Source organism: Eschrichtius robustus, chromosome 3, assembly GCF_028021215.1.
Source record: "Eschrichtius robustus isolate mEscRob2 chromosome 3, mEscRob2.pri, whole genome shotgun sequence".
Taxonomy (NCBI): Eukaryota; Metazoa; Chordata; class Mammalia; order Artiodactyla; family Eschrichtiidae; genus Eschrichtius; species Eschrichtius robustus.
The window spans coordinates 38,489,850-38,512,207 of NC_090826.1; the positions used below are offsets into that span (position 1 = coordinate 38,489,850).

At 52.8% G+C, this 22,358-nt stretch overlaps 3 protein-coding genes across 3 annotated transcripts; 1 reads left to right on the forward strand and 2 right to left on the reverse strand.

Moving 5' to 3' along the window:
- Positions 1 to 212: 212 nt before the first annotated feature.
- Positions 213 to 2,541, reverse strand: P3R3URF (PIK3R3 upstream open reading frame). The gene is made up of 2 exons (XM_068537530.1): positions 2,477 to 2,541; positions 213 to 465 (listed from the first exon to the last, which is right to left on the reverse strand). The coding sequence occupies exons 1-2, from the start codon at positions 2,539 to 2,541 to the stop codon at positions 213 to 215; spliced, it is 318 nt and encodes a 105-aa protein (XP_068393631.1).
- Positions 2,542 to 3,393: 852 nt separating this feature from the next.
- TSPAN1 (tetraspanin 1) lies at positions 3,394 to 7,797 on the forward strand. The gene is made up of 8 exons (XM_068537943.1): positions 3,394 to 3,500; positions 3,931 to 3,995; positions 6,358 to 6,564; positions 6,777 to 6,851; positions 6,951 to 7,049; positions 7,129 to 7,284; positions 7,384 to 7,467; positions 7,655 to 7,797. The coding sequence occupies exons 2-8, from the start codon at positions 3,939 to 3,941 to the stop codon at positions 7,700 to 7,702; spliced, it is 726 nt and encodes a 241-aa protein (XP_068394044.1). The 5' UTR covers positions 3,394 to 3,500; positions 3,931 to 3,938; the 3' UTR covers positions 7,703 to 7,797.
- Positions 7,798 to 10,315: 2,518 nt separating this feature from the next.
- On the reverse strand, positions 10,316 to 19,563 carry POMGNT1 (protein O-linked mannose N-acetylglucosaminyltransferase 1 (beta 1,2-)). The gene is made up of 22 exons (XM_068539796.1): positions 19,470 to 19,563; positions 18,831 to 19,000; positions 18,111 to 18,225; positions 17,857 to 17,975; positions 17,108 to 17,173; positions 16,904 to 17,017; positions 16,003 to 16,120; positions 15,711 to 15,809; positions 15,427 to 15,554; positions 15,014 to 15,084; positions 14,710 to 14,785; positions 14,431 to 14,514; positions 14,300 to 14,341; positions 14,030 to 14,088; positions 13,641 to 13,713; positions 13,430 to 13,558; positions 13,220 to 13,345; positions 12,167 to 12,231; positions 11,947 to 11,991; positions 11,444 to 11,579; positions 11,090 to 11,199; positions 10,316 to 10,990 (listed from the first exon to the last, which is right to left on the reverse strand). The coding sequence occupies exons 2-22, from the start codon at positions 18,948 to 18,950 to the stop codon at positions 10,903 to 10,905; spliced, it is 1,983 nt and encodes a 660-aa protein (XP_068395897.1). The 5' UTR covers positions 18,951 to 19,000; positions 19,470 to 19,563; the 3' UTR covers positions 10,316 to 10,902.
- Positions 19,564 to 22,358: the final 2,795 nt, after the last annotated feature.

Here is a 22,358-nt window from a genome sequence, read left to right on the forward strand (position 1 = left end):
TTCTCCCGTTTCCCCAGGCCCTCCACTTCCAGCCAATACATCCTCCGTTAAGGCTCTCAGCCTTTGGGATGCCTGCCATCAAGACCCCACCATACCTTTGGGGTGATAATTCACAGAAGGTGTGTCCCCTACAGTGCCTGCACAAGGCTAATGTGGGGAAAACTTGAGTGGCCCTGTTTTTCCCACCCCCCACCCTGGCTCAGGGCCCTCGGCTAAACTTGCGGTGCAAGGATCCACACCCTGGTGGTGGCAGCGTGGGTGTCGTTGATATCCGTGGCCATGGTGGCAAGATTGGTGGCTGCAGTGGTGGCAGCTGGGCCTTGGGATTTCTGCCGGTACCTTCTGTGGCTACACTTGAACATCCTGGGAAACCGGAGCCGAGGCCAGCCTATACCTGGCCTCCGGTAGGGGGAAATTAAGCCCCGTGGCCAGGCTTCCCTGATGGCGCAGTGGTTGGGAGTCCGCCTGCCAATGCAGGGGACACGGGTTCAAGCCCTGGTCGGGGAGGATCCCACATGCCACGGAACAGCTGGGCCCGTGCGCCACAACTACTGAAGCCCGCGTGCCTAGAGCCTGTGAGCCACAACTACTGAGCCCACGTGCCACAGCTGCTGGAGCCCGTGCGCCTAGAGCCCAAGGCCCGCAGCAGGAGAGGCCACCGCAGTGAGAGGCCCACTCACCGCAACGGGGAGTGGCCCCCGCTCGCCACAACTAGAGAAAGCGCATGCGCAGAAACAAAGACCCAACGCAGCCAAAAATAAATAATAAATAAATAACAAGCCCCCGGGGCCGAGGGGCACAGACAAGCTGAGAAGGCCCCTTGGGCGCAGGGAACTTCTGTCACGTGCCTGATGGTGCTACTGGCCAGCGCAGCTGAGGCCTCTATGACATACAGAGTCTGTGTAAGAGTGATGCTCTTTATTACAGGTCCTGATCCCCAGCCCCTCCCTTAGGGGTCAGGCTCCCTCACAGTTCTCTCCATGGGTCCAGCCGAAGAGCCAGAAAACCTCAGCTTGGCCCCTTGGAAAAAGGAACTCTGAGTAAAAAAATCACTCCCTGATTTTCTCACTCATCCACGTTAACAACATTAACAATGTTTATTGAGTACTTACTATGTGCCAAACACAGTGCCAAGTCCTTTGCAAACATAATCTCATCTAATCCCACAACAGCCCTACAAGGAGATTCTGTCATTATTCCTATTTCATATACAGTCGATTCTTGTTATTCGTGGTAGTTAGCCCTAATAAAGTCACCACAAACACTGTATTAGCAAATATTGAGCCAATGCTCCCAGGAGAAATACAGGATTAGATTCATACTAACCTCTGGTCACAGCATTTTGTCAACTGAACAATAACCTAGTTTATTTGTGTTTCTGTTAAAGCCACTTCATTTAAAATATATTGATGTCAATAACATTGAACTCACGGCCAACAAATGGCCAACGTTTGCCTGAATGAAGTTTATCTAACACGTGTATTTTCTTCATAAGGCACATCACAGCCTTCTTGCACTTAGGAACACTAGAGAGCACTTCAGCACTACGCTGGAGGGAGTCTTTAATAGCAAAGTCACCAACAAAAAGCACAAAAATGCAAAAAACATGACGGACACTAAATAGGCCGCAAAAAGAACACTTGTTTACATTGTGAGAGCTGAAACAAGAAGGCAGAGCATCCCCTTGTTCAACCTCAGCTGAGAACAAGCATGGTAGACAACTCAAATTTTTTGCAGCTCTGCACATGTCCATGAATGACCACAAAAGTGCTGTGAGTATTGGTTTGGAGTTATAAATCATTTTTAGTGAGTGGGTAAATTCACTCAGTTAGGCTCACACAATTAGAGGCAGGCAGGGATTCAAATCTGGGATGGCCAAGGTCCAAAGCCCAGACGTTTAACTCCTGCTATTCTTCAAGCATTCATTCATTCAGAAATGTGCACTTAACCTTCTGTGCCTCTCTTTCCCCATATTTAAAAAGCAGACGAAAAGAGAATCTTGTATCTTAAGATTGTTGTGAAAGGGGAAAAAAGACTTACTATATAAGTTATGCATTTAAAGCATGATACGTACAAATGTTAGTGTTAACAGCCTTCCTCTCTCTCCTGTCTCTTCAACTGCCTCCTCCCATTATAAAAACAAAACAAATTTAAAAATCTTCCATCCCACACCCCCTCTGGCTGTGACTCTCCTTATTCTGAACTTTTCACTCTGTGGTCATTCCCTTATGTCCCAGAATGGGAAGAAAAATCTCATTTTAAATCTCACTTGAAAACCCCATAACTATTCTGTTATACAGACCAGGAAACAGAGGCTTAAACCCAAGTCTAAGAAATGCCCCTAGGGTCACACAGCTAATAAGCAACAGAACCAGGATTCGAGCACTTGGTTTGAGTGACTTAAAAGCCAGAACTTTCCCAGCACCTCGACATCAGGACCAGCAGCCCCGGAAGGACTGACGATGATGGGGATTACCGAGCTGTAGAACTTGGTGGGGAGGGGTCGGGGGAGGAAGGGGGGCAGTGCTTTTGTGGGACCATGGTGCCCCCTGCTGGCAGGAATGGAAGGGGTGTATGCAGAGTGCTGAGAGAGGACTGAGGAGAGAAAAAGGGTGGGAAGGGAGAAGAGTGAGGAGGAAAGACTCAGGGAGGAGAAAGATGGGTTGAAGGTTTGTTTTTTTTTAAAACATTTTTATTGGAGTATAATTGCTTTACAATGGTGTGGGGTTGAAGTTTGTGGAGAGAAAAAGACTAGAAGATTAGGAGTCGTTTGCCACTGAGAGGAGGGGGCAGAAAACTCCAAGCCTTGGCCGTTTCCTTGAAAGCACGTGTGGGCATGCCTGCGTGAGAGAGTGTGTGTGTGTGTGTGTGTGTGTGTGTGTGTGCGCGAGAGAGTGTTTCAGTACGTACCTCAGATGTTGCTCTATTGATTGTTGCTGGGAGTCAGTCCACACAGTTCAGAGTGTGTGTGTGCGTGTGTGAGTGCGCATTTGAAAGCACTAGGAGGTGTTTGTGTGTGTGTGTGTGTGAATATACAGCTTGGGCAGATGTGCGTGCCTTGAGCATGCAGGGTGTGTACGACAGTAGCAGCAGGTGCAGGGTAGGAAGCGTCTGTGCACTGCTGTGGTGGAGGGCACACAGCTCTGGGGGGCCACTTGCCCCACCCCCAGACCTCTCTCTTCTTCAGGTCAGGAGGGGTGTTGCCCGTGGCTGACGTTGCCAGGAGGAGCCCCGAGGAGGCTGGGGCTGTGAGGACGGAGCGCCAGGCAGCAGGGGGACAGCAGGGGCAGGAGGAGCCAGACTGGCTGTGGGTGGGGTAGATGGGCGGGCAGAAGGAGGCCTTTAAAGCACCTGCCCTGCCCACAGGTGAGTAGTGCTGTGTGAGAGCCAAGCTCCCTCTCCCCGCCTGCCCACTCAGTGGCAGTTCCCCGGAGCTGCAGTCCCCTCTGGAGCCTCAGCAGATCCCTCTTTCAGAACTCACTACCAAGAACCCTGAACAGGTGATGGCATAGGATAGAGACTATCCCGTGAAGTGAAATCAATCTGGAAACAGGTTTGGGGAGCTGGAAGGGCCATGGGGAGGGTCTTGGAAGAGTCTAGGATTGGTTCAGGGGGAGTGGAAAGCCCAGGATACACAGGTGCCAGGGAAGGGCATGGAGTGACCCTGTAGCGTGGGAGTCAGGCTTGGGGTGCCAGTGGAGGAACCTGGGATGTTAGGATTTCAGAGTGCCAGGTGTTGGTAGAGGCCCTGGGCAGTACAGAGGGATAGGGGCATCAGGATGGGAATTGGGAAAAGTCCTGAGGTGTCAGAGTCCAGATGCAGGAGAAGCTTGGTGATTATATGAGTCCAGGATGCTGGAGTCGGTATGTCAGCCCAGGTTGGGGGTGGGGGCAGGGAGCGAGGTCCTAACACACACATCTGCCTCCCAGGAGCCACCATGCAGTGCTTCAGCTTCATTAAGACCATGATGATCCTCTTCAATATGCTCATCTTTGTAAGTGTGGGGGTTATGGGCTCCTTGGGGTTCCCTATAGGAGTGGGTCTTAACCTGAGCAGAGCCCGAACTGGGGAAGAGGAGATTGCTATGCCCAGACTCTTCCTGCAAGTTGAGGAGGTGCAGAAGTCTCCCCAAATGCTGAGTCCTGGTCCCAGTAGCAGCCTGGCTGCCACATAGTTGGGGTGGAGAAGGTTAGGGGCATCCTCTCCTTTCCAGGAAGCTTCAGCTCAGGCAGGCTTACAGCAGGGCAGGGTAGGCTAACAGGCTGGGGCCCCAGTGAGGGGAAGGGGTTTGCCCAAGGTCACCTAGTGTGGAAGGAAATTCAGTGGCCTCTGTACGATGGGGAACCAAAAGCACAGAAGGCCCAGAGACATCAGAGCAGAGTGTCAGCTGCAAGCGGCCCTTATTCATTCAACCAACACACTGCCTAAGACTCTGTGCTGAGTGCTGGCGTGACAGGTGAGCAAGCCCTTTCTCTGCCCTTGGGGATCTCAGGTCCAACAGGCCAGATAGGCAGACAGTTTCGACATAGTATACATGGTCTTAGCACAGGGGCCCATAGGAGGGGCTTGAACCCTGCTTGGTCAGAGAAGACTTCTAGGAGGAAATAGCTGAGGCTAGGAATTTGCACTGAGTGAGGGGGTTGGTAAAGCATGCAGAAAGGCCCAAAGGCAATGAAATCAGATATTGTTCAGAAACCCAGGAACAGATTATATAGGGCATGTTTGAGGAAGCTGAGCAATGAGGCATGAACCCTAGAGATGGGGAGAAATGGACAAAGTGGACAAAGGACAAAGCCCTTGGATGGTGGCTGAGGGATGGAAGAAGGGGCAAGGGAGACATCATCTTGGAGATGATGACCACGTCTCTGGCAAGAACAACCTAGGGGATATCTCACAGGCAGCTGTGTACCCAGTGGGGTTGCAGCTCATGATCTTTGAAAGTCATGTGCCCATAGGTGGTCGTTGAAGCCATGGGAGGGGTGAGAGCACTCAGGGAGAGTGAACTCCAGGAAACTCAGCTTACAAGGGATAAACAGACAAATGGCCACCAGGAAGCAAATGAAGAAAAAGCAGCAGGAAGCAAACCAGGAGAGCGAGGTATCAGGGAGGTCAAGGAGGATATGCCCATGACTAAGCACAGGATGTCACCAGAGACCTTGGAGCCACATGAGAGTGGGTTAGAGTGAGTAAATGGGGAGGAAATGGAGACATGAAGTATAGATGAATTTAGAGGAATTGGGCTGGGGGTGAGTAAACTGACTCCGATGTGGTCTGTGCCTTGGGCTTCCTCTGGTTTCAGGAAACTAGACTTTATCCATGTATCTGAAAAAGGCAACAGGACTGCAGGGATTTGGAGAGCAGGGGCTCTGGCCCGAGGGGGTTAAAGGCAAATCTGGTTTGGTTTCTGCCTCTGTTGCCCTTGCCTTGCCAGACTGGGCAGGGCAGGCCTCAAACTCCTTGAAATTTGACCCTGTAGGCTAAAAGCCCAGCTTTCTGTCCTTGGGTAAACATGCCTGGGATCCATCCACAATCTGCCACCTCACTCCTGGTTTCCATAGCCAGAAAGCGGGGACTGGACACCTAGGCAGTGTCAGGCTGATTTATCCACTGAAGCTCTGGATCAGCAAGGCTTTGCTCTAAGAGCTGTGGGAACTGGGCAGTGCCCTCCTCCCCAGTCTAGGCTTCAGGATTCCCTCTGAGCTGGGGGTTGAGCCAGAGAGCCTCTAAGAGCTCTGGCTGTACTCCCTCTCTGGTGCCTCAGTTTCCACTTGGGTGGCAAGGAGAGGTCTAGGCTGGTTCTGGAGGGGAGCCAAATGGGGCCTTGGGGTGGGTATCCCTTCTCACCACCGCCCTCTCCAATGTTGGTAGCAGGTGTAAACCTCAGCCATGCCTCTGTTGCTATGGTGACTGTGGAGACTGCTCAAGGCTCCCACCCCCCTGTTTCCACCTATCAGAGGCCATAGTTGTTCCAGGCACCTGGAGGGGGGAATGGTGGGGGGGCGGGGGGGTGCGGAAGCTGCTGGGGGGGGATGTTCACCTGCTTTTTTTCACCCCTAGCTATGTGGCATGACCCTGGTAGCAGTGAGGGAAAGCCTTGCCCCTCCCCCCACCCTTCAGCTATTTCTGGAATCCCTGATCCCATTTATATCTGCCTAGGTGTTCAGCCTGGTGCTGGCTATGGATGTTCCAGCTCCCGCCTTTCTGGCTCTAAAGGATGTTTTCCACCCTACAGGATGAGTTTTTAGACTCCATAGTCAATAAAGGGGGAAGTTTCTCATCTCCCATCTCCCTAACTCAATTGTGTGGTAGGGAGCTGCTTGATAGCACTGTTTCAAGGTCTGCCTCTCTGTCTCCAGCTGTGTGGTGTGGCCCTGTTGGCAGTGGGCATCTGGGTGTCAGTCGACGGACCATCCTTCATGAAGATCTTCGGGCCACTATCATCCACTGCCATGCAGATTGTCAACGTGGGCTACTTCCTCATCGCAGCTGGCGCTGTGCTCTTCGCTCTTGGTTTCCTGGGCTGCTATGGTGCCCAGACTGAGAACAAGTGTGCCCTCATGATGGTGTGTCAAACCCAGCTCCACAGGCCCGTAACCAAGGCCCAGGGTCCCTCACCCTTGACACCAGGCCCTGGGGATCCCCAAGCCCTGCTCTGGACTCCAGGGGCCTCAGCCAGTGGGGCCCCTGACTTGTTTTCATGTGGGGGTGGGTTAGGGCAAGGAATGCATGAGGGACTGTCTCTCCCTAAAACTCAAGATCCCTGTTCTCCACTCAGTTCTTCTTCATCCTCCTCGTCATCTTCATTGCTGAGGTTGCAGCTGCTGTGGTTGCCTTGATGTACACCACAACGGTGAGGAGCGGGGATGGGGCAAGGGGGGGACAACTGGGCAAAGCACTGCGAATGGCCACCCTCCCTACCAGGCCCTAAACACTGACCTTCCCCACCCAGGCTGAGAACTTCCTGACGTCGATGGTAGTGCCCACCATCAAGAAAGAGTACGGTTCCCAAAAAGACTACACCCAAGTGTGGAACTCCACCATGGAAGGGGTAAGGTGGGCTGGGGGAGATTTTGGGGTGAGGAGAAATAAGCAAGGCCCCACTGACCACCTCTTCTCCTCATCTTCAGCTCAAGTGCTGTGGCTTCAACAACTACACAGATTTTGAGGACTCTCCCTATGTAAAAGAGAACCACGTCTTTCCCCAATACTGTTGCTTTGACCATGACAATGGCACATTAGTGGAACCCTGCACTAGTGTCGAGGCCCAGAACCAGAAAGTAGAGGTATAGGTTGGCCTGGGAGGTTGGGCTGCTTTAATGGCCTCGGAGTGCTGAATGTGCGTGGGGGCAGCTGCTGACTACAGATGCTCTCTCCCCTCCAAGGGTTGCTTCAATCAGCTTCTGTATGACATCAAAACCAATGCAGTTACCGTGGGTGGTGTGGCAGCCGGAATTGCGGGCTTGGAGGTAAGGAGGGGAGGAGGTTGGGGCAGGATATTCCCATGGGCTCAGGGCTGCTTGACCCATGTCTGAGGCCTTTCTGGAAGAGACAGACTTCTAACAAAGCTTTATGTCGAATGTCTAGTGGGCAGGGGACTAGAGCTTAAGGACCCTGATCATGTTTCTTCCTCTCTGCCTGTTCCTTTCTCACCAGCTGGCTGCCATGATTGTGTCCATGTATCTGTACTGCAATCTGAAATAAGTCGGCTTCTGCCTCCGCCACTGCTGCTGCCATATAGGAACTGGGAAGAGGCACCCCGGCACCGCCAAGAGGCAGTGATCAGCGTGGGGACAGGATCTAACAGTGTCACTTGGGCCGGAGTGGGCCTGGGGCCAAATAGGCACCACCCCCTTCAACCTGTGCCAGACTTGTCCTTCCACTGGTGGGGTTGGGGTCCACCTATTTCAGAGCCTCTAAGGTGGCCAATCCTCTTGCCCATTCCTCCAGTCTGCTTCTTAAACCCTTGATACCCTCTCAGGCCAGGGGGTGGGGTGCTCTTGGTGATCCCAGTACTCCACAGGGGGGATTAAAGGCACTGCACCGATAGCATGAGCATATGCAAAATCAGCAGTCACCAGGCAGATGTGTAGAAAGCACTTCAGAACTCAAAAACCCATTAAAATGTTTCCATTTGGACTCTTTTTGTGTATCCTTCAGGAGAGGGACCCACCATGCCTAAACTGGCCTCAAATTCCTGTGGGGCTATTGACTCAGAAGGCTCCTAGAAATGTAGCAGAATGGAAGTAGCACGGAGGTGGGTGGCTATTTCTCACCTTCATTTGGATGCCAGGCCTGGGAGGGAGCCTAACAAGGATGGCCAAGAGGACACTGAGGGAGGAAGCAGGGGCCAGGCCAGTCTGCAGTCCTATAATGTGGCAGGACTTTGGCCTGAAACTGCCGTCTCCTGGGTAGGAGCACTGGGCTGGAAAGCTATGAAAATAAAAAGCTTGTGCCCAAGTGGGGGCAGGGAGACCAGAAATACTGCCAGGGCGATGGAAGAGGGTCATTCCTTAGGCTCTGGGAAGCCCTCCAGAAGTCCCCATCAGGGGACCCAAGCTGCCTACCCTTCTCATGCAGGCACAGCCCCCCACCTGTCCCTGCTTTGGGGATTTCAGAAAGAATTTCATTTACTCTCGGTCTTGGTTGCCCAGTGCTCTACAGATTTGACCTCTTATTTAGTCTTAACCACCCCCATGTTCCAGAAACTGGGCCTAGAAAGGCCAAGTGACTTGTTCCAGGCCCACAACCTCCCATGAAGAGCTGAGCCTGGATTTGGGTCCATGACATCTGACTCCAGAGCCAGGTGGGATCCTGGCTGACATGGGAACATGATTTACTTTTAGGCCAGAATGTCCCAGACATGGATCTGATTGCTGCTGCAGGAGATATAGCACTAAGGTGGGAGGCTGTGGCCAGAGGATATGGTGTCTACTACCAAGCAAAGCCCAGCCTGGCAAACCAGTCCTCCTTGCTTGCCTCTGAGCCCTGGATTCCTCTTCCCAGGTTTTACTAGGGCAACCCAGAACCATCACCCCTCGTGAATCCAAAAAGGAACTGCGACCTAGCCAGTGCAACGCAGTGCCTGAGAGCTGGTCTGTGAGGCCCAGATCAGCAGCCTGCTGGGGGGATGGGCAGGTAGAGCACTTAGCCCCCCTCCCACCTTCACCACCTTTCTATGCCTCTCACACTACCCCACCCCCAGGTGCCTATATAGAGGCTACAAGGGATTTGTCTGCCCTGGGTGGGCCTCCTCCACCTCATTATGAGCTAATTGTTCCTCAACCTGACTGTTGTGGCACCTCAAGCGCTATCTCTACCTCCAGCAAACACTGAAGCCACACACCACCCGTGCCATCGCCGAGCAGGGCTCCAGGCACTGCTTGGAGAGGTAGGGGCAGAGAGCTGGTGACAGGGCAGAGTTCCAGCCAGCTCCTGCCTCCCTGGCCAAGGCTCTATTTAAGGAGCTCATGAGGCTCACTTTGCAAGGGCTCTGCAGGCAGACCCCTTCTCCAAGTGTCCTACACTTACTCTCTTGAACCTAAGTCCTTCACAGATTCCTTAAATGTCATGCCCTCTGCTTTGGGCTATCTCAACCACTTCCTCTGGACAATCTCATCCATTTTCTGGTGCTAGCATGACTAACTTAGTATCTTCCTGACTTCTTTGGATCACTGGTTGGGTGGTCTGATGAAAATGATGGCTTTTCTCCAGAAAAATGCCCAGATATGGAATGTGCATACAAAGTACCCTAAGGGCCATAGACATCCTTGTTCCTGTGTCTCCACCTGCAGCCCAGTCCTCACTTCCTGATGATGCCCATTCAGCTCTGTCTCATCCACTTCCTTCCCACCTCCACTATACTCACCTGCTCTCTATCACCCCCTCATCCCCAGGTATCCCTTTTTGCTCTCTCTTGCTCCATTTTTGGGGACAGGTGCCCTGGCCCAGACACAAGCTAGGCAGGAAACAGCCTGATGGTTAATTAAACAGTGGGAATGGGGTATAGAGTGGCCGCTCTGAGCTCAGCCCCAAGTAGGGTGGGGCAAAGGTCAGACTCTGTTGTTCTAGGGTAAAAATCTTGGAGTTTGAGACTTGGGAGTCCCCTGCTGGCCAAATGGCCCCAAATGGAAGATAAACCTGTGGAGGACAGTAAAGAAAACTCATCATCCATCATGACCATCCTCTCTCCCACCCATCTCTCTCTCTTTCTCTGTCTCTCTCTGTCTCTGTGTGTCTCTCTCTCTCTCTCTCTCTCTCTCTCTCTCTCTCTCTCACACACACACACACACACACAGAGTCACAAGACAATCCCCAGAGCTTTTCTCCTTTTTTAATCAATGACCACCTCATCCAGCTTTGGAAATCTGGACAAAGAGGAGGCTGAGAAGAGGCCTGGTTCAGTGTCTGAGGGTCTCTGAGTGAGTCTGCATCAGCAGGTGGGCCCCTGCTGGGCCTGTCCATGGGTTGGGCACAGCAGTTTCCTGAGTAAGAGCCTGCCCCACCCTCAGGGCAGCACCCCAGTCCAAAAAAAAAATCAAGGCCCTCCAGGCTTCCGCCTGTTTCCAAGGCCCTCAGGACAGTCAATAAATAGGTTAGATTCTGAGCCAGGCCTGGGAGGAGGGAGTATACAAAGGGCAGGATCAGCTGCCCAGGGATCCCAAAGATTCCCAGGTACTATCCTGCCCTCTCCCGACAAGGAAGTAAATAAATAAACCTCCAACTCAGGAACAGGGATGTTGGAGCAGGGGAACCCTCCCCTGGGAGTTAGTAATTAAGTCTCATGTTAAAAACAAACCAGCCCCAGCCCCTGAGAGTGTCTACAAAATCCTACAGGATTGGGTGAAGGGCTAGCCTGCCTGGGGGTACACAGTACCCAGCCCTGCAGGGTCCTGGAGGAGGTCTCATGTCTGTTCTACAGCTCCTGGGGCTCCCTCCTCCTTTGGGGGTGGCTCCAAGAAAATTGGGGTGATTGATGGTGGCTTCTTCATTCTGGGAAGATAACAGGAAAACGAATAGGGAGGAGGTCATTAGCTACGTCCCCTAACCCCACTAGTCTTCCATTTCCAAGGACAGAATAGAGTCACTCACGAGTAGGGGGAGGCTGGGACCCCCACCACCAGGAAGTGGTTCCTCTTCCGAAACAATCTCCACAGGCCCCGGTGGTTGCCACGTACATCCAGGTCCCAGATATGGAGGCACTGGTGGGGGTGGGGTGGGGCAAAGGCAAGGGTTGGAGAGCTGTGGGGTGGGTCCTTAGCCTCCCTCTCCTCAGCAGCCTCCTCAGTTTGCAAGAGGTAGCATCCTCAAGAACATGGATTTGTAAAGGGGCTTAGAAGAGAGGCTCTGAGAGTATGAAGAGAAGGTTCTGAGGTGGAAGATTCCAGAAAGGCTCCCTGTATCTTGGGGAGGGGTATTGCTGGGGTAGATGTGGTATTGAGGCACCTTGGCAAGCTGGGTCCAGGTGGTGAAGTCATCATCCTTCTCCATTCGGATAAAGGCCACATAGGTGTGGCCCTCTGTGTCCGGCAGGAAAGAGTCTTCACAAGGGTTTTTGCTGTGGTCCAGAACCTCAGCTTCACTGTAGCAGGGAGTGGGGGAGAAAGGCCAAGACAGGGCCCACCTCATGAGTGTGTCACACAAGCAGTGTGCTTTTAATGCTCTACTGCTGCCATCTTGGAATTCTTAACATTTGTTGTTTTTTGGCGTTTTTTGGCCGCGGCACATGAGATCTTAGTTCCCCAACCAGGGATCAAACCCGTGCCCCCTGCATTGGAAGTGTGGAGTCTTAACCACTGGACCGCCAGGGAAGTCCCACTTAATAATGTTTGAACAAGGGACCCTGGTTTTCATTTTGCAGTCGGCCGCACAAATTATGGGGCCAAGACTCCCAGTATTTGACTTCTCCTTACCCCCTGCCTCATACCCCACACTGCCCTAGGCCATACCTGAGCAGTCTGTGAACTTCCACTTCATACGCTTCTTTCTTCAGACTAAAGGAGAGGGAGAAATGGGTCAGGGGAGGGAGTAGCCCCTCAAGGGATGACATGGAGATTGGGGGGCAGTAGGGCTGGGGTAAACACACAGACCACAGGGCTAGTAGGGCCTGTCAGGCACTGGTTATCAAGGCCCCTAAGTATCCTCCCCTTGGCCGTCCCCAGCCCCCACCTGTCCACGTTCCTCAGCTGGACACCTGGAACCGTGTTGAACTTGTGCTTCTTGAAGTAGGCCTCCTGGAATGGATGTGAAGGTGAAAATCAGGGCGTTACACTGTCTGGCCCACACCTGCCCGCTGACCCACCACATATCCACGAGGCCCACAAATGAAGTCCTAGACCTATAAAGGTCCCTCTGATTTCCTCCCGTCTTCCCCATCCTCTTGGCAGCAGGCTTGGCAGACTCTTCTTAGCTTTAATCTGGCTCCACCATTGCCAGAGAGCTCATGCTCATACTGGCATCTCATGCTACTGACCCCTGAGCTAGTCCTTGTCCCCAGTGGCTCTCCCTGGGCCTGCTGTTCTAGGGCCACAGAAGCCAGGAACGGCCCCTGCAAAGGGACAGGCTTGACTGGGAGGGAGAAAACTGCTATGACTAAGGTCCTAAGGGTGAGGGACATGAGGTCACTCCCCGTCCCTCTCGGAGATGAGTGGGGGTCTTGTAGTAATCAGCCTCTGAAGGCCCTTCTGGCTTCTAGGAGGTTCCAAGCTGGAAACTCTCCATTCTTTAAACTGGGTTGTCTCAAGGCCTCCCTGGCTATAACTGGGGAGTGGCCCTTTGGACACAGCGATGAAGGGGTGGGGACCTGGGGCCCTCTCTGTTCACTTCAGGCTGAGGCTTAGGCCTCAGCACTTGCAAGGACAGGAGAGGGCAGTTTGCTGGGCTGGATGAGTGCGTGGCAGCAGAAATATCCTCCCCACACCCACAGTCTAGTGCTAAGAATAGTAATGATAAAAATAATACCAGCTAATCCTTATATAATGTTTACAGTCCAAAGCATATTATACATATTAACTCATTTAAACCTCATAACTTCACAACCCTATGAGATAGGAGTATTTTTATCCTCATTTCACAAATAAAGAAACTGAGGCAAAAGAAGGTAAGTAATTTCCCTAAGGCTACATGGCTAGTGAGTGGCAGAGCTGCGGTTGCTCGAGTCCATGTTCTTGCCCCATCTACCACACTGTGCCCTATGCCCCAACACCCCTGCCTTCCACTCACATGGAAGTAGCCATTCATGTTGAGGCCAACGATGCCAAAGTGGTAGGATCGGGAAATGTCAGGGATGATGCACTCTCGGCCTCGGCGTTGTTCCGGCATCCGCATCCACATATCCCAGTCCCAGAGCTGGGGGCATGGAAGACTCTGAGAGTTATGAGGTTTCGAGCTGGTAGGGGACTTCAGTCCACTCACCCTACCCTGCCAGGGTACCTTTTCCGGTGTGGGCCACTTGGGCTCAAGCTCCTCCTTGTACAAGGACTTCCTGAGCACCCATCCCAGCCCAGGCATGGTCTCCACACGGTACAGCAGTGCTGGGTCCTCAGCCGTGTGTTCATACCCCTGGGGACAGGGGGCCATAATGGGAGGTATTAGCTCGGGGCCTCTACCAACTCCACAGCTGATCCTAGGCCACTCAGCCTACCTGGTCATTCCAGGCAGAGATACAGTACAGGCTGTCGTCCTCCTCCAGCAGGTGGATGGATTGGCTCAGGAAACTGAGAGGCAGGGTCCAGGGGTTCAGGGAGGGGCAAGGACAAACCCAGTCACACAGTGATGCTGGAAGAGCTGGAGATGGGACTCAGGAGTCATGCCTCCTTCCCTCAAAGCCCCACTGTCGCCATTCATCCTTTCTACTCTCTACTCCAGCCCCAACCCCCGCCAGCCTACCTTTGCTCAGGCATTTTCCCCACCTTGGAGCTTGCTTCCTCCGGAAACCTTTCCAAGACCCCTCATTGCCTTCCTCCCTGGAGACCCAGTCAAGCAAAGAGGCCCTACGCAGCTTGGAGCTGTATGGAGGGACACTTCCCTCACCTGAAAAAATCCACAGCGATGTCCAGATCCTCTTCCAGAACCACAGCAAACTTGGCTTCCTGTAGTGGGTGGGGGACAACATGATCCCAAGGGCGACTTTCTCATCCCCTGTCTCTTCCACCTCCATCCCACTTCTCAGGCAGCACTACCTCCATTTGCCACATCAGGAGGATGAGACCCAGAGAGAGGAAGAGCTTGCTATATAATAAGACCAGACTAATGCCCATGTTTCCCCTCTCTAGGTCCAAGAGTTTTGTCTTTACTACTCACCGGAAACAGGTTGAAAGTGGCAGTGAGGCTGGCCTTGTAGTGCTGGGTGGGGAGTAGGAATAGGGCACATGAGCTTTGGGGTGGACAGTGGGGCCAGGTGTCCACCCCTTCCATCCTTGCCTAGGCAGTACCTGAGACACACGGGCGTTCTTGATGCTGATGGGAGTGTGCTGGATGCCCCTCAGACCAAACAGCGCCACCACATCCATCGGCTCCTAAGGGGCATGGCCGCTGGTCATCATGTGAGCCACCCACCCCCTGCCCACCTCTGCAGGCTCTGACACGCCAAGCCCTGCACATTTCACGGCCCTTGCCCAGGCTGTCTCCCTTGCCAGTCCTCTGTGATCATTGCTACTCAGCACCAGCAACCCTGCACTCTGCTCCGCCCAAAGCCCCCAAGCCCCACTCACCTCATAGTAGCCATCGATGAAAACTGTTATCATCTGGGGAGACACCCCCTGGGCTGAGAGTAGAGAGCGCAGCATCCTGGGGAGCCCAGGGTTGGATTAGGCCTTTTTGTCCCCCCAAATCAGGACTCCCCTGTGCTTACAGATGGGCCCAGATTCCCCATGTTCACCCCCAAAGGTGAATGGACCTAGAATCTGTTGCTGTTCCGCCCACCTCAAGAGTTCCCCCTGCAGGTACATGAGCCTCGGGTTCCCACCACTGAGCACCTCCTGTTCAGAGATGGATGCAGCCCCCTCCCAGGCTCACCGGTACAGGTAATTGGGCCGGTTCCCCGCAATGACAGCTACAGGCACATTGAAGACCTTGTTGTCTGGGAGCTGAGGGAGAAATAGTGTTCAGCTCTTGCCTCACTCTCTTCAAACTGGGATCCCCACATGGGGAAGAGTCTTGAGGGAGAGGGAGACTCAAGGGAAAAGGCAGAGGGTCTTCCCTGTCCTGGCCCCTCCACACACTCAGTCCAACTCCAACTCTAGGCCTTTGCTCACATGGCCTGCTCCTTCCCCACAACCAAGACGCCCCGTCTTTCAGAGCTCAGTATAAATCCTCAGCTCCTGGTTCCCTCCCAGGCTGGGGTAGGCAAAGCCCAACCTGGACCTTTCCTGGGGCCCCTTGCCAAGCTGGGAAGGAGTCCGGGCCTCGCTGCCCAAGGCCCCACTCACTGGGTCAGGGCTGAACTCGATGGGTGTGGGGTCCTTGCAGCTGCACACACTCCCATAGCCCTCGACTTTGCTGCAGAAGCGGTGGCGGCGACGGTTCAGCTCTGTGTCTGCCCAGTGGCACTCTGCTTCTGAGGGAGGGATGAGGTCAACAGGATGAGGGCATGAGGTCAGTGTGGTCTGGAGAACACCAGGCACCCAGTCAAGAATAGAGCCCTGTAAAGAGAACCCAAATGCCTATCCCCAGCCCAGGCACTGCCCTGGAGCCCAGCGCCTGCTAACCCCACCTTCAGCTGAGCTCAGCGGCACATCTGTCTTCAGTAGGACTGGATCGCCCCAGGAGGAGAGGGCAGGTGACTTAGAATGTTTCTCCCCGAGGACAGGACCTGGCAGGGGGCAGAAATGAGGGGCAATGGGGGCCCAGGCTGCAGTTCTGGAGCTTCTTCCCATCTCCCTGCCCACTTTCATCCAGCCTACCACCACCGACTCCTATCTGCCCCCCAGCCCACCCCATCTCCTGCAGTTCTGCTCCTCCCAGCCCCTTAATACTACAGGGTGGATGGCCTATGGTGCTGGCACCTCCTTTTCGTCCCACGAAGGCCCAGGTGTCCCTCCAGCCCAGGGCAGGGCCGGCCTGGCTGCCTAGGCTCCTCAGCAGAGCCTTGGCTGTGTCCTTGAGGTGGAAGGAGCCCTCATCCTGGGAGACCAGAAAAGGTGGTCAGCCTGACTGGCACAGCTCCAGCAGACCTAGCCTCAGGGAACACTAACTACATGTCAAGCACCATGTAAAACCTTTTACTTAAATTAGCTCATTAAACTATCACAACAACCCTTTGTGGTTACTATCATTTCACAGATAACTAAAGCTTAGACAGATTCTGAGAATCACCCAAGGTCACTAGGCTAATTAGTCCTTAACATGATCCCACACAGTCTGCACCTCTGTCCCCTGCTACCTCCCTGCCCTCTTCCCACCACCCTTCTCCTCCCCTCCCTTATTCTGCTCCAGCTCCACTGGCAGCCCGGCTGTTCCTCAAGCACACCAAGCACCTTCCCAATTCAGGGCCTTTGCACTTGCCATTCTTTCTATCTAGAATGCTCTTCCTCCAGATATTCACATGGCTCACTCACTTCCTCCAGCTTTCTGTGCACAGGTCATGTCCTTACAGAGGCCTCCCCTTTCTAAAATGCACCCCCCATCACCCTGTCTCCCTTGCTTAATTTTCTTCTTCATACAAGTTATCTTTTCCTGACATTGTAGATTTATTTGGCTGCTTTTTGTTGATCTTGCCCTATTGGTGTAAACTCCATAATGGTAGGGACTCTGTCTTGCTTTCCATTGACAAGGATAGGATTGGAACCTGGTCACCTTCCTTCAGAGGCTCTTGCCACTATGCCATATTAAGGGCACAGAACCCAGGGCCATGAGCAGGGCTGGAGCTAGGGGTGTTGGGAACAGGGCCAAGGCAGAGTCACTGACCTTGACAGTGCAGATGAGCACTCGGCCAGGTGCCACCATGTTGAGGAACAGCACCATGGCCTCATCCTCATGAGGCGAGTACGTGTCAAACACCCGCTTTGCCATCACATGGCCCTGGCAGGAGACACACCTCTCATGAGTTAGTGTCACCAGCAAGGAGGGCTCAGCTTTGGCCCTCTAGGTCCCCTACCCCTAGAACCTCACCGTGGCCTGGTTGAGGACGATGACATGGATGCCCCGGCCCTGCTCCCGGGCCTCATCCTCCAGCACCTACAGGGTAGCAGAGACAAGGTCAAACTCTTCACTCTGGCATTTGAGGTCTGTCTTATGGGCACTTAAAAAAAACAGCTGCATGAAACAAAACCTCCCCTCCTTCCTCTGCTTCTGTTCACACAGTTCTCTTCCAACCCAGCCTGAAGGCCATCTCTTCCAGGAAGCCTCCATAGCACCCCCATCAAAAGAGATCCCATCTTTCTACAACACCCCGACCCCCTGCCAGCTTTCATGACTCTTAGAGCCCTTGACTATCTCTGCCTCATGCTGGAGGTATCACCGTCTAACAGATGGAGCCCCTCAAAGTAGGGCCAGGGCTGACTACCTCCAGGTTCCCAGTGTCCAGGACAAGGACAAGGCCGAGGCCAAAGAAGGGACCAGGAAATAAATAAATAAATGGGACCACGAAATAAATAGATCACTGAATTAACTGCCTACTAATACTAATGATCACTTTTGATAATATCACACTACATATAATACATTTCACATACCTTACATTTAATCCTGACAAGCAGAAATCATTAGTCCCAGTCTACAGATGAGGAACTGAGGCCTCCAAAGTCACACAGCTAGAAACTGGCAGAGCTGCAGTTCCCACTCAGGCAGTGGACCCAGAGCCAGCGGACCACACCCTAAGTAGAATGGAGTGACCGTACACTAGACACCAGCCCACTCACCGTAGTGCCGTCCACTGCCACGTACACTTTGCTGCGGCTTGAGTATACCTCCACATCCAGGACCCGTCGGGGACCACTGCCTCTGCGCCGTGGGGACTCCAGTCGGCCCAGGGCCTCATCTGTGGGTGTGTGACAGGTCATGGAGGTAGTCCCTCCAGTAGTGTCTCACCCCTTGGGATCTGCCCACCATTTCAGCCACAGGATCCCAGGGGACACCCCCTCCACCACCAATCCCATCCTCAGTCTGGTCCTACCATAGTCTTTTTCTGGCTCCGGGTCTTCATTGGCCTCGCTGATTGCTCTCCGCGTGTCCAGGATCAACTTGATGTTGACAATGACGGTCACCAGTAGGAAAAGCACAGCTCCTGTCTGAGGGGAGGGGTGGGGACAACTAAAGAGGGGCACCCCCTCCAGATCACTGCAGGTCTTCCTGAAAGAGGGCTCTGGCTGAAGCAATGACACAGGGAGAACCTGGGTTTTGCCTCTCTTCCCTCTGTCTGACCAGCTCTACTCCCCCAGACCTGGGTTCAGTTTCACGACCACCTCCTTCAGGGACCCTCCCCTGACCCTTCCCCCTTCATCAGGGTGCTCCCTACCCAGAACTCCTGTATTCTTCCATTTGAGCCTTGATTCCCTTGGTTCCTCCACAATTAGTTCCTAGAGATGGAGCCAGTCCCAGAGAACCATGCTGGGGATCAGAAGACCTGGGTCCTAGCCCTGACTGCCTGACAGGTGTGGGCCCTGGGCAAAGCCTTCCTGATCCAACTTCAGGTTTGTCAGAAGCCTAGGAGGTTGTACTTGGGTTCTGATTCCAGAACTGTGGACCCAACCCACTACCTGGTAGGGACATGAGACAAAGAGGTTTCCCACCCTGCTTGCAGGGTGGGGGCAGCCAAGGTAGGTCCCAGTGCCCATAGTCTAGGCTGCGGTAAAGCTGGGAGGGAGCCCCTGGGAGGTATGGGACACCTCTATACCTGACAGAATCTCCGCAGGGCCCGCTGGTTGGTCAGTTTATACTTCCAGGTAAGATACCAGCTCCGCTTTTTCCGAGCCCCAAAGGGCTTGATGAGGGGGCTGGGCTTCCAATCGTCCATGCCGGATTGGGGGGTCACCACTGTCCTGGCCAACCCATGCCTTCAGGAATCTGAGGAGACCAGAGGGTCACGTGGGGTAAGGTTTTCCTCCCAAAGTCTGATGCTTTCTTGGGGAGATGAGGGAGGACCCCCCAGTAACTCTTCCTTGCAGCATCCATGCTGCGTGACCTGGGAACAGTGGCTCAACTTCTCTGGAAAGGAAACCTTCAGAGGGGTCAGATCACCTGGAAACTCCCCTGGGGCTGGGGAAACTGACAGGACTGCCCATTGTCCCAAGGCTGGAGGCCAAATAATCGGCTCTCAAGGCTCATCAGTCCCTATAAGAACCAAGCCCCAGGCCTTCCTAGTCCTAGGGTGAGCGAAGGGCAGCGACCCCCCCCCCCATTAGCCACCCCCTTCTGCCCTCGCCCCCTCCTATCTGGCCCCGCTCTTCTCCTCCCGGGCCTTGGGCCGTCCCAGCACTCGGGGACACGGCCCGGCCATGCCACCCCTCCCGGAACCCCGCCCAGAGACACTCACGGCTCAGGGGGCCCGGGCCCCGCTCGGGCCCCGCTCGGGCCCGCACTGCTCGGCCGGGCGCGCCGCGGCCTCCGCCTCCTCCATGCCGCTCGCGGCCCCGCCCCGGCCCGGGCAGCCCGCCTCCCCGCTTCCGCCGCCGCCGCCGCCGCCGCCGCCGCCGCGGGGTGAGAGGGTGGCGGGCGGCGCTTAGGGCGGCGGCTGGTGTCTGCCCGCAGCGAGTGCCGCTAGTGCTCGGTCCCTCGGCTGCCTTGCAGCTGGCTGGCCGGGTGGGCGGCTGGGGGAGAACAGGTTCCCCACTCCCAACACTGCGTGGTGGCAAACCCGATTGGGGTCGGAGTCCTAGAGCCTTGGAGTAGACCGCAGGGCACGCCAGGGTCAGAGGGGCTACAGGCCTCGGACCCAGATGCCCCTCCCTTTGCTTGGGCAAGGCTGCACCCAGGTCTAGAGCATGCGAGGCCACTGAAGACTACGGGGGAATTAAAAACCTGGTTTTACCACCCACCTAGACCTTGGGCAAGTCACTTCACGTCTCAGCCTAGGTTCCCTTCTCTGTGAAATGAGGATGACCTCATATGACGCTTACTCTATGGCAGTCACTGTTCTAAGTAAGCATCTTACTATATTAACTCATTTAATTCCACAACAACTCCATGAGGTAGGTACTGTTACTATCCTAATCTTTTAGACAAAGAAAATGAGGCCCAATATCACGAAGTTGGTAAAGCTAGAATTCAAACCCAGGCAGCCTGGCTCCAGATTCCACTCTTAACCCCTCACTATACTGACAATAATAACACTTATAGAGTTTAACACATGCAAAGCACTTAGCTTAACACAGTGGTTCTCAAACTTTAGCTTGCATCAGAATCACTTGGAGGACTTGTTAAAACAGATTGCTGGGCCCCATTCTTAGAGTTTTTGATTCAGGAGTCTGGGGCAGAGCAGAATACTGCATTTCGAAAAAGTTTCTAGGTGATGGTGATGCTTATTTGAAGTGAGTGGGTAGCCGTGGCACAGTTTTAGGCAGGGAAGCAACATAATCCAATTTAAGAGAACATTTACTGTTTTGTGGATAACAGATGAAAGGGAGACAGAAGAAGCCAGAAGATCGGTTAGATTTTTTTTGAGCTCTCCATATTCCATCTGCTTCCTGAAATGGTAGGATGGTATCCCCAAAATGTTAACAGTGCTTGTCTCAGTAGTTGAGGCAATCAGTGATTTCTCCTAATAAGCATGTGTTAGAATAGAAGAAATCCCAACACATTTTAAAAAGGCATTTTAGAAAGGTGTCCCACAGGGTTCCTCCCTGACCCTCTTCTCTCCTCAAACTCACTCTCCACGGAAGATCTCATCCACTCTCATGAGCTCTCCGACCATCTAGATTCCTAAACTCATATCTGCAGACTTAGCCTTTCTTCTGAGCTCCAGGTGGACCTGTGTTCAACTACTGGCTGGACATTCTCATAGGTCCCTCCAATTCAACATAACTCCTGCTAGAATCAACTCTTCTCACTCCCAGTCCTCTTCTTGTGTTCCCTTCCTTCATGAATGGCATCAGATCAAACAGCTGGGAGTCACCCTCGATTCCTTGTCTCTCTCCAGCAACCAGTCCAGGTCTGTTTGCTCACCATTGTATTCTTTGTACCACATACAATGGCTAGAACATAGGAGAGTCTCCATAATATTTTTTGAAATCATTCGTTTTCTGAACAAATATTTATCAAATGCCAGTATAAACAAATGAATGTTACTGGTCACCAAGTCTTGTCAATCTTACCTCCTAAAGAGTCCTCCTCCATTCAGGTCTAATTCTTTTCCAACCTTACCACCAGCCCCTGTCCAGGCCATTTTAGTTTCTTGTCTTCTAGCTGGTCTCCATGACTCCAGATTTTTACCCCTTTAATTCTTTCTCCTTGCAAAATCCAGAGTATTTTTTCAAAAAGGCAAATCTGTTTTGTAAACCTCTGATTTAAAACCCTTCCATGGTTCAAGGCATACTAAGGAACAGTATGTTACTTAAAATTACAAAGGTAACAAGCTAAAAAATAATGATAGAAATGTATAGGGCCAATGGAAGAAGGAAGTACAGAGTGTGAGGTAAATCTTATTTATCATAATAGGAAGTCAGTAGACAATATTTAAAATTAAGACATAGTGGTATAAGTCTATTGTGGAGTTATGAGTATAAACACCAGGAAAAAATAGCTGAAAGTGGTTGCCTCTGGGAGTGGGACTAGAGGTGGGAAAGAATAGGTTGCGGTAACTATCTTTTCATTATAAATCCTTCTGTAACCATGGGCTGGAATTACTTGGATTAAAAACCAAAATCAAGCCAAAGCATAAAATGTTTTTTAGGGATCATCATTGCCCATAGAATAAAATCCCAGCACCTTAGAACCATCTTTTATAACCTTGTTACTCAAAGTGTGGTCCCTGGACCAGCAGCATGGCCATCAGCAGAATCTGTTAGAAATGCAGAATCTCAGGCCCCACTCCAGATTTACAGAATTGTAATCTGCATTTTAACAATTCGCAGATAATTCATGTATGCGGAGTCAAGTTTAAGAAGCATCAGTTTACAAGATCAAGCATGATGTAGCCCTCTTCAGCTTCAATACTGGTTGCTCCTTTAGTCTAAATGTAGTGGCTACACTGGATGTGTGTGTGTATCAGTGGCTAGCTAAATTCCAAGCACTGTTTTAGATCCAGCTCCTCTACTCCAGGAAGCCTTCCAAAACCCTCTGTAGTTCTGTTGCCAATGTTCCTTAAAATCCCACATCCCTAACTGAGGATGCTTAACCTCATTCAGCAAACATTCACTGGGCGCCTGCTGAGTGCCTGGCTGGACTCAGTGCCAGAGTCAGGAGAAGGCACTGAGCTCTTTCAGGT